Genomic DNA, 10,248 nt, shown 5'->3' with positions numbered 1-10,248 from the left:
GGAGATCGGTTGATGCAGGAGGCAGGCAGCCCCAGCCGTGCTGTAGTGAAAAAGGAGCCCAGCACCTGGGAGGGGAAGCCCCTTTGGAGGTGGGGGGGGGGAGAATGATTTATTTTTACTATTTATTTATTTATTTTTAATTTAGCAGAAGGGAAACCAAGAAAGCTGCTGGGTCCGGGACTCTAACCACGGTTGACCGTGGGGGAATCCAGTGCTCCAACCCCATGGCAAAGACTTGCTGTCATGTCACACTCTGTCACATGAACTGTCCCATTTGAGCTCAAGACAGCGTGGTAGAAAGAAAGCGGGGTGTAGGGTTTGAAATCTCGGATCACTTCTGACTGCCATTTAGCTCTGTGACATGGAGAAGTCTCGGGGTCAGCAGGTGATGTGGTTAGGGCGGCCGGACCCCACATGGCTGACTGCTGTGGCTTAAAAACATGCTGGGGGACCAGCAGTTAGCGTAATGGCTATGTCACTGGACTCCCACGTAGTCGACCGTGGTTCGAGTCCCGGACCCGGTGGCTTAAGCTCACGCCGGGCGCGTGTGCGTGCATGCCCAAGATCCCGAGAGGAGAATGGAGGAGAAGGGATTGCGGCGTGGCCATCCCCCCTGGGGGGTGATTTCTCGCTTTCTGTCTCTCTGTCTGGCGAGCGCACACGCCCTATAGCGAAAACCTCTCCAAAAAAATAAAAAATAAAAAACCCTGCTGGGACGTGCGTGTGCTCAAAATCCGGAGATGAGAGCAGAAGGGAGGGATGGCAGTGACCACTGCCCGTTGGGAGGCGTGCTCTCTCTATCCCCCTCTGTCTCTCCAGTGACCGCACACGCCCCGCAGCAGAAACGACCGGAAATTTCTGAGCTCTGTCTGCACTGAGTGAGTGTTTGCCTTTCACGTGCTGGAGGAGGCAGTGGCACGGCGCTGCACTCTGACACAGACGGTCCCCTGGTCACAGGAGTGGCCTGTGTGAACATGAGCCGCTGCTCAGCTGCCCTCGGTGTAACCGCAGGAGCACGAAGCTCCGGACTTCCTGTGTCATGGACCCAGGGACGCTTCCCGAGGGGGGGGTGCCGTGGGCTTGTGATCGCCACGGCTTGGTTTCTCGGCTGACTCACATGTCCTTTTCTCTACTGCGGGTGGGCCACGGGCTGTCGGTCTGGGCAGTCTCCACCTTGCCCCGGGCGTCAGGTGGTAACGTGCAGCACGGAAGACGAGAGTGGTGGGGACTGAACGCTTGTGTGCTGTGTCACTCCGTGAGCACACGCCGGCTCGTCCGTCCGTCCTTCCTTACCTGGCCCGGTTCCGGCGTTGGTATGAAGCTGCTTCCTGGCTCTCCTGTCAGCTTCCTAGAGAGGCCCGGGTGGGCTGGCTGGAAGTCCTTTCCGACGTGATTTGGGCCTGTGTCCAGCTCGAGTTTGGCAGGAGGTGGCAGCACGTGCCCGCGGGCGGAAGTGGACTGCGTTCCTGGCTAGTCCATGGCTGCCTTTGTCACGACGAGCCCTTCAGAAGTGTTCTTTGGTCTCCACACCAGAGTTCTGTCCTCCTGTGCTTAAAGGAAGCCCCCACCTCCGACAGCAGCAGACGTACCCTCTGCCCCTCGCAGCACATGGAGTGCCTTGGAGAGCCCCGGCGAGACTGCAGGCCCTGCACTGCTGTTCAGTGGCCCAACCAGTGAGGTGTGGAAGGGGGACGGCCAGGGCCTCCGGAAGGGAGCAGGACAGCACCTCCTAAAAACAAAGGGGCACCCCGGGCGTCCCTCCCACCTCGGCTCTCTGAGTCCCCTGCAGTGGCAGCCAGTCCCCCAGCGTGTGTTCCAGAGCAGAGGCCCCCACGTCCCCTCTACTTCACACTTCCCCTCAGCTACCAAATCCCAGCTCTTTTCTCCTCGTCTCCCCTTGCCCTTTTCCTGCCACCCTCCTCTGGGGACCTCCTCTTAGGGAGCCCCAGCCTTTCTGCCCCGTCTCCTCCTGGCCTCATTCAGCCTGTGCTGCTCTGCAGAAGCTCGTTTTCACTGCTCAAGGCTCTGACTCCTGCATCCCTTCACGCAGCTTCCGTTCCACACAGGCCTGGCCACGGAAATCTTGTCAGACAGACCCAGCATGGACTCCCTGCTCTCTCTGGCCTAGTTTTCATAACCTTTCTAAGTTTCAGCAAAATGCAATGCTGGGTGAGATGCGGTGCTCCAGGGGGCGCACCCGGCCGCAGGTGCTGGGTGAGAGGCGGTGCTCCGGGGGGCGCTCCCGGCCGCAGGTGCTGGGTGAGAGGCAGTGCTCTGGGGGGCACGCCCAGCTGCAGGTGCTGGGTGAGAGGCAGTGCTCCAGGGGGGCACTCCCGGCCGCAGGTGCTGGGTGAGAGGTGGTACTTCAGGGGGCACGCCTGGCCGCAGGTGCTGGGTGAGAGGCAGTGCTCTGGGGGGCACGCCCAGCTGCAGGTGCTGGGTGAGAGGCAGTGCTCCAGGGGGGCACTCCCGGCCGCAGGTGCTGGGTGAGAGGTGGTACTTCAGGGGGCACGCCTGGCCGCAGGTGCTGGGTGAGAGGCAGTGCTCCGGGAGTCACGCCCAGCCGCGGGTGCTGGGTGAGAGGTGGTACTTTGGGGGCGCGCCCAGCCGCAGGTGCTGCAATGACGGCTGTGTCTCAGGAGGCCCGGAGCTCTGTGTTTTGGGTGGTGTCACTTCAGGCTCAGCTGTGGCTTACCGGCCTTAATCCTGTCTTCCTGTCCTTCATGCCTTCATTTACACCTCATCCAACACCACCCAGATGCGCTTGCGGGTTCTGCACTAGCTGGGGATGCCCAATTTTTTATTTTTGGAGAGGTTTTTGCTATAGGGCGTGTGCTCACCAGACAAAGAGAAACAGAGAGACAGAAAGTGAGAAATCACCCCCCAGGGGGGATGACCACACCATAGTCCCTTCTCCATTCTCTTCATGGGGTCCCGGACACGGATACACACGCTCCCAGTTTAAACCACCGGGTCTGGGACTCCAACCGTGGTTGAATACATGGGAGTCCAGAGACATAGCCATTACGCTAACTGCCGGTCCCAGGGATGCCCGTGTCTTCAGCTGGCCCTGTCTGGTTTTTTCTCAATGCGCCTGCTGCCCTGTTCCTGTCCTGTATGGTGTGCAGTGCGTTTGCCACGTGTGCCTCTTAGCTCTGCGTCAGCCCCCAAATTGGTGGCCCTCGGCACTGCCTGTGTGTCCGAGCACCTGCACTGCATGGGCACGCGGTTGTTCGCGACAGTCGCTTGGTCTAAGGGCGGGTGTGGGTGCACCACCTGCTCTTGCTCTGGAGTGTGTGTCCTCCAGCAGGCGGGCCTCTGGGGTTCCTCCATCAGGCTCTGCGTTACAATCCGGGGTGCAGAACGAAAGGCAGAAGCCCCAGGTGGTGCTGCCTTGTATATTCTGCAGCAGAATGTTACTCTAGTTTACTTTTTTTGAGAGAGATTTTTGCTATAGGGCCTGTGTGCTCACCAAAGCGACGGAGACAGAAAACAAGAAATCACTCCCTGGGGGGTGTGGCCACGCCTGTGACCCCTTCTCCATTCTCTTCTCAGGGTTTTGGACACGCACAGGTGTCCTACATGTGTCTCAAGCCGCTGGGTCTGGGATTCACACTGCAGCCGACGATGTGGGAGCCCACCGCTGTCTTCTCCTTTTAAAAAGCAGCCCGCCCTTACCCCGACTCCCACACCTCACTGCCGCTCTCTTCATAGACGCCACTGAAGGGAGAGACTCCTCCCTGAGCTTCTGGCCATGGGACAGACTAGATAAATGCGAGACCCAGACTTCTCCTCGTCTCTCTGAGCAGTGGCAGAGAAGTCTTCACTTCAGTGGTGCTGGGGTGTTTCCAGTCCCGCTCTGTATTGTCTCCAGTTACCTACCGAGTGGTTTCATCGCCCCTCGTTTTCCAACATTGGACCTCAGACGTTTCTTTTTAAGAATAATTAATTATATGGGCCAGCAGGCGGTATGGTGGTTAAGGAGCTGCACTCCCACATGGCTGACACTGGTTTGAGTCCCGGACCTGGTGGCTTGCTTTCTCACTTTCCCTCTCTGTCTCTCTGTGGTCAAATTAATAATAATAATAATAAATAAAATTAAATAATTCTTTTTTAAAAGGAAGGGATTATTAATGGAGGCCAGCAAGTGGCATGGTAGTTACGGGCACTGGACTCCCACGTGGCTGACCACAGTTCATGTCCTGGACCTGGCGACTTGTTTTCTCACTTTCTCTCTCTCTCTCTCTCTCTCTCGCTTATACTCTATATATCTTTTGTGAAGTTAAAATAAATATTTTTAAAAAGAATTAATTTATTATATATTTTGAAAAATTTACCATAGGGCACATGCACTCAGGAGAGACAGAAAGGGGGAGAGAGAGGAAGTGAGAAAGCAAGCCGCCAGGTCGGGGGCTCAGACTGCGTTTGACCATGCGGGAGTCCAGCACCTCGCCATCTGCTGGCCTAGACAGCTAGCATGCTTGCCTCCCTCTACCTCAGGGGTGTGTGGAAGCCAGAATACAGTCGACCTTACGCAGGTACCAAAGCCTTCAGACTGAGGACAGGAGAAAGCTGCATAGCCTGTGTCCGTAACCTGTACAGTGTGTGGCTTGTGCTGTAGAAAAACCCGTGATCTCGCGCTGCGCCCAGGAGGCCGTTTGGCCTCTAGCTCTTTAACCAAGCCTAGCGCCACACCACTGAGCAGAAGAGTGAACAAAGACCCCCAGCACATTGGGGGAGAGGTTGCCCCCCTGCAGCCCAGCGCCACGCCTGGGCCGGCTGTGAGCTGCCATGGCCATCACCACAGGGAAGTGGTCAGGAAGAATGGAAAGAGTCGTTTCATGCCCCATGAATGCTTTGTGAAATTGACCTTTCCAGAACCAGCAGTTGGCATAATGACTGTGTCGCTGGACTCCCATGTAGTCGACTGCAGTTCGAGTCCCAGACCTGGTGGCTTAAACTCATACTAGGCATGTGTGCCCAAGATCCCAAGAGGAGAATGGAGAAGGGATTGTGGTGTGGCCATCCCCCCTGGAGGGTGATTTCTCGCTTCCTGTCTGTCTATCTGTCTTTCTGGTGAGCGCACGCGCCTTATAGCAAAAACTTCTCAAAAAGAAACTCACTTTTCCGTCTGTGATGTGTGTGGGCCAGCAGGTGGCATGGAGGTTAAGATGGCTGGGACCCCATGGCCAGCCGTGTGGTCTGAGTCCTGGACCTGGCAGCTTGAACATCAGGCCAGGCGCGTGCGTGTGCCCAAAACCCTGAGAGGAGAATGGAGGAGGAGGACTGTGGTGTGGTCGTCCCCCTGGGGGTGCTTTCACGCTCTGTCTGGAGAGCACATGCACCCCTATAGCATACCTGAAAACAATCACTTGACAACAGACTTTGAGAGAACACAGCCGTGTACGCTTTGCCGTGTGTGGTCTGTGGCTGCTTTCGTGCCACAGTGGCCAGATTGAATGGTTGTGGCCGAGACCTCACGGCTGGCAAAGTCCAAAGTACATACCGTGACTCATACAGAAAATGCGAGCGGACAGTGGGTACAGGACGGTGTGAGACCCTGGGTCTCCTGACATTGGTTTGAAAAGACTGGTGACACGGGACCTCCCACTGGACGCCCTCCTCCCCACTGCCAGCTTGGCACTGCACCGTACCGGCAGGCACTCACTGCCCACACCCACTGTGGCCTGCCGAGCTAGGTGAGGGTGGCAGGCCCTCGCAGCCATCCCCCCGCTGCTTCTCCCCCCAGTAACGACTGGGTTCAAAGAGGGCGCGGGCGGAGAGGGCTTCCGGATTCCTGCTCTGCGAGCCCTCCGTGGGGTGGGTGTCTGTGTTGCAGCCATGACCCTTTTCCTCCAGCCTTTACTGCCATACTCACGGTATTCCAACCTCCCTCCACAGGCCAGATACCAGGACCCGGTTCCATGATGCCTGGGCAGCCCATGCCAGGCCGCATGATTCCCACCGTTGCGGCTAACATCCACCCCACTGGGAGTGGCCCTGCCCCTCCTGGGATGCCTCCAATGCCAGGAAACATCTTGGGACCCCGGGTACCCCTCACAGCACCTAATGGCATGTGTAAGTAGCACCAGGTGGGGGACACGTGGCCGCTGGGTCTGTCTCGGAGGGCAGTAATGAGGGAGGAAGGCTTTGGTCTCTACAGGAGATTTGGCAGGTCCACAGTGCTGCCATCTGCACCAGCTCCCGAAGACCAGTTCTCGAGCAGTGCACAGGTGGCCCTTCAGGGTGCTCTGTCTGGCCGGGCATGCGTGCCTCAGCCTTTGCGGCTCACCATGCCGGCACCGAGGTCCGTGGTGTAGCCTACGGGAGTCCTCTCCCGCTCCGTTCAGCCCGTGGAGGCTGCCTCTAGGCAGGCACAGCGTCACTGGTGGTTATTTTCCCAGTTTCCGAAGCAGTGGACATAAAGAAAAGAGTGGAAACAGGTTCTGAGCCGGCAGGACAATTAGGTCTCTCCTAGTCATTTTTATACACTGAGAGTGGCTCCACGGGCTGAGCAGGGAGGTGTCCAGGGGCTGTGTCGAGAAGGGCCGAGGAGCCGGCCAGCCCAGCAGAGAGCAGTGGCAGTCCAGAGTGACGTGTGTGTGCCATCGGGGCCAGGTCACCTCCCATCGGCCTTGTCCAGAAGCCCGTCTCCGAGGCTCCGGCCTGCCCCTTTCTCCTGCGGGCTTTGTCGGTGAGGAAGCTTGTGCTCCAGCCACATCTGTAAGCCAGGTTCATCTAGAGCTGCAGGGACGTGGCCAGGAGTTAGGACTTTGTCACAGTGGGGGCAGTTAACAGGCATTAAGCATGCCAGACCTGAGCCAGCCCCAAGGCCTAATGGTTAAGGGAACTGTCACGAACTGACCACCGTTTGAATCTCAGCCCTGGAGGCTTGAGAAACATGCCAGGCGTGCACGTGCCCAGAATCCCAACAGGATGGAGAAACGGAGAAGTGACCTCAGTGTGAGCACACCCCGCGAGGGGCGCTTCTCCAACTCTCCAGCGAGCACACCCCGCGAGGGGCGCTTCTCGAGGGTCTCTTCTCTAACTCTCCAGCGAGCACACCCCGCGAGGGGCACTTCTCCAACTCTCTCCAGCGAGCACATCCCGCGAGGGGCACTTCTCCAACTCTCTCCAGCGAGCACATCCCGCGAGGGGCACTTCTCCAACTCTCTCCAGCGAGCACATCCCGCGAGGGGCACTTCTCCAACTCTCTCCAGCGAGCACATCCCGCGAGGGGCACTTCTCCACAACTCTCCAGCGAGCACACCCCGCGAGGGGCACTTCTCCAACTCTCTCCAGCGAGCACATCCCGCGAGGGGCACTTCTCCAACTCTCTCCAGCGAGCACACCCCGCGAGGGGCACTTCTCCAACTCTCTCCAGCGAGCACACCCCGCGAGGGGCACTTCTCCAACTCTCTCCAGCGAGCACACCCTGCGAAGGGGCACTTTTCCAACTCTCTCCAGCGAGTACACAGGTTCTCTGGCAATAAAAGAGAGGGAATTTCTCGGCTACCAGAGCTTTCATTGAGAACACAAAATTAAAAGCTGGACCCAAGGTTGCACGAGGCTGTGAGTGCCCTGATGCAGTATGGGATAGTGGAAGACGTCCCAGAGCCGGCTTCATGGACAGAGACATGGCTGGCTCCTGTCCGGACCCCCAGGGGCTGGGGCAGAGGAAGCACATGGAGGAGAGACTGACTTTCACTAGGCGTGCAGGATCCCGGCAGTGTGGGACGATGACCTCCTTTAGCTCGGGCTCAGGGGCTTCAGCGCAGTGGCGTCTTGCCTGTTTCTGCATTGCTAACAGAAATACCTGAAGCTGGCTCTTTAAGAGAATGTTGGTTTGCGGCCGGCAGGTGGTGTGGTGGTTGAGGGCACTGGACTCCCACGTGGCCAACTGTGGTTGGAGTCCTGGACGTGGCAGCTTCCTTTCTTGCTTTCTCTCTCTCTCTGCCGGCTTTCCTCCCCCCACCACCCCCACCCCCTTGTCAAATTAAAATAACTAAATAAAGCTAAAATAATTAAAAAAGAGGGGCCAGCAGGTGGTGTGGTGGTTAAGGCACTGGAATTCCCACATAGCTGACCACAGTTGAAATCCCAGATCTGGTGGCTTGTTTTCTCTCTCTCTCAGTCTTTCTCTGGCAAAACTCATGTGAAAACAACAACAACAATAATAATAATAATAATGATTCTGTAAGAAAAAGAAAGAAAACAGTTTATTCGGACCCAGTGCTGGTAGCTGGAGGGTCCAAGGCTTCCAGAGGCGGCAGAGGGGAACCGGAGCAGTGCATGGTCTGTGTGTACAGGACTGCTTTCTCTCGTTCGCTGTTTCTCTTGCTCACTGTCAACCTGCTATAAACCCCACCAGAAATCCGTCACGGATGCATGGCCCTACTAACATCATGCCCCAACTTTCCACCCTGGCACACAAAACCCTGCACGGGCCGGTTCCATGGCCTAGCAGTTGAGGCAGCCAGGTCTCATGGTTGGCTACACAGTTCAAGTTCCAGACCTGCTGGCTTGGGAAACGTATGAGACACGTGCGTGTGCATGTGTGTGCACAGAACACTGAACGGAGGGAGGTGGAGAGGAGATTGCAGGTGATCGCTCTCTGTGGGGGAGGGCTCTCCTCTCGTCTCTGTGTGTCTCTCCCAACTGCTTGTGCCCTCTAGCACATAACCACACACATGGAACTTGGGGGGCACCCAAATTCCAAAACAGGAGGCCCTGAGGGACCGCTGTTACCCAGGCCATAGCAGTGGTACCTGTTTTCCTCGGCAGTTCCCCTCGCAGACCTGGCACGAGTGAGCCGGCCTGCCGAGAGACCGTGTCCCCCGTGTTGGCCACTGCCTGTCCTGCCGGGCACCTTGCTCAGGATGTCAGGTTTGTCCAAAAGATGCTCAGCGTAGCACAGAGCGTGGAGGGTCTCGGTTCTCCCCCGCCCCTCACTTCCTCCACAGACGCGGTGGTTCGGGGTCCCAGGCCACCAACTCGGCTCTCAGTGCTGGGCAAGCTGCACTGGAGAAGTTGCTTTTCCTCCCCAGACCTCAGTCTCTACCGAAAAGTGAAAGAAGGATGAGATCAGCGGGTTTCAGATGCTTTGAGGAGCCCTAGGGGTTCATCGGAGCTTCTTGGGGTCAAGTTGGGTGAATTCACTGGTGAGCAAGGTTGCATTTTCATTACTTGTTTCATGTTTTCACTTCTAGTGAGGTCTAGAGGTTTAAAACCCTGGATTACCAGCAGATGGCATGGTAGTTAAGGCGCTAGACTCCCACATGGCCAGCCACAGTTAGGAGTGTGGGACCAGGTGGCTTAGTGTGTCACACCTAACATGTGTGTCTCACCTGCCTGGAATCGCAAAAGCAAGACGGAGGGAAGGGATTGTGGCATGGCCATCCTCTGGTGGGGGCGAGCTGTCACTGTTCCTCCCCGCAGTCTCTTTCCGGCAAGCACACGTGCTCTATGGCCAAAGTAAACTAAAATAATAATATAATTAAATTAAAAACAAACAAGGAGCTGGCAGGTGATATGGTGGTTAAGGCGCCGGACTCCCTCATGGACGGCCGCACATGAATCCCAGACCTGATGGCTTTCTCTCCCTCCCCTCTCCCCACCCCTGTCTCACCCTCTTGCTCCCTCTCTCCCTCTCTCCCTCTCTCCCTCTCGCTCCCCCTCCCTCCCTCCCTCTCATGACTGCATGTGCTTTGTAGCAAATTACAAAATAATAACGATAAGTAATAATTCTTAAAAGCAAGTGGATTAAGTCACCTGTAGGGTTTCTTTACACTGCGGCTCTAAAGTCGAATGGGAGCAAGTCCCAGACACTCGTGTTTATCGTTCCCTTTAGGACCCGACTTAGTTTTGGCTGAAATCCAAAGGACTGCGGCCCAGGAGCTGCGGGACCTTCCTGATCGACTCACCCAGGTGGAGACAGCCAGCCAGGAGAGACCGAGAGTCTCTTCTGTGCCCAGCTAGGCTAGGCTCAGTGGGAAAAAGGAAAATACGGCCCAGAACTTGCACGAGGAGGTGATTGATTAACCGAAGAAATAAAATTCATGAGCATGCCCCGTGGCCTAGTGGTTAATGGAGCCAGATCCCACGTGGCAGACCCCACGTGTGAGTCCTCACCCTGGCTGCCGGAGAAAGCATACCAGGGGTGTGTGCCCACAGTCCTGACGGCACATGAGTGCAAGAGAAGGGATTGGGACATACCTCACTTCCCGGAGAGTGCGTTCCCCACCCCCC

The 10,248-nt window shown here is 56.9% G+C and overlaps 1 protein-coding gene across 3 annotated transcripts in view; it reads left to right on the top strand.

Annotated features, from left to right (window-relative positions):
* SMARCC1 (SWI/SNF related BAF chromatin remodeling complex subunit C1) overlaps positions 1-10,248 on the top strand; it is a gene marked incomplete at its 5' end in the record, with an annotated part of 117,774 nt that overhangs the window by 102,294 nt on the left and 5,232 nt on the right. For all 3 annotated transcript variants that reach the window (XM_027769294.1, XM_027769295.1, XM_014585195.1), the window contains 1 exon segment: positions 5,902-6,078. In XM_027769294.1, the coding sequence (XP_027625095.1) occupies positions 5,902-6,078 (177 nt within the window).

Source organism: Tupaia chinensis, unplaced genomic scaffold (assembly GCF_000334495.1).
Source record: "Tupaia chinensis unplaced genomic scaffold, TupChi_1.0 Scaffold149184_1, whole genome shotgun sequence".
In the NCBI taxonomy this organism is placed as follows: Eukaryota; Metazoa; Chordata; class Mammalia; order Scandentia; family Tupaiidae; genus Tupaia; species Tupaia belangeri.
This window is presented reverse-complemented; position numbering and strand designations above follow the sequence as displayed.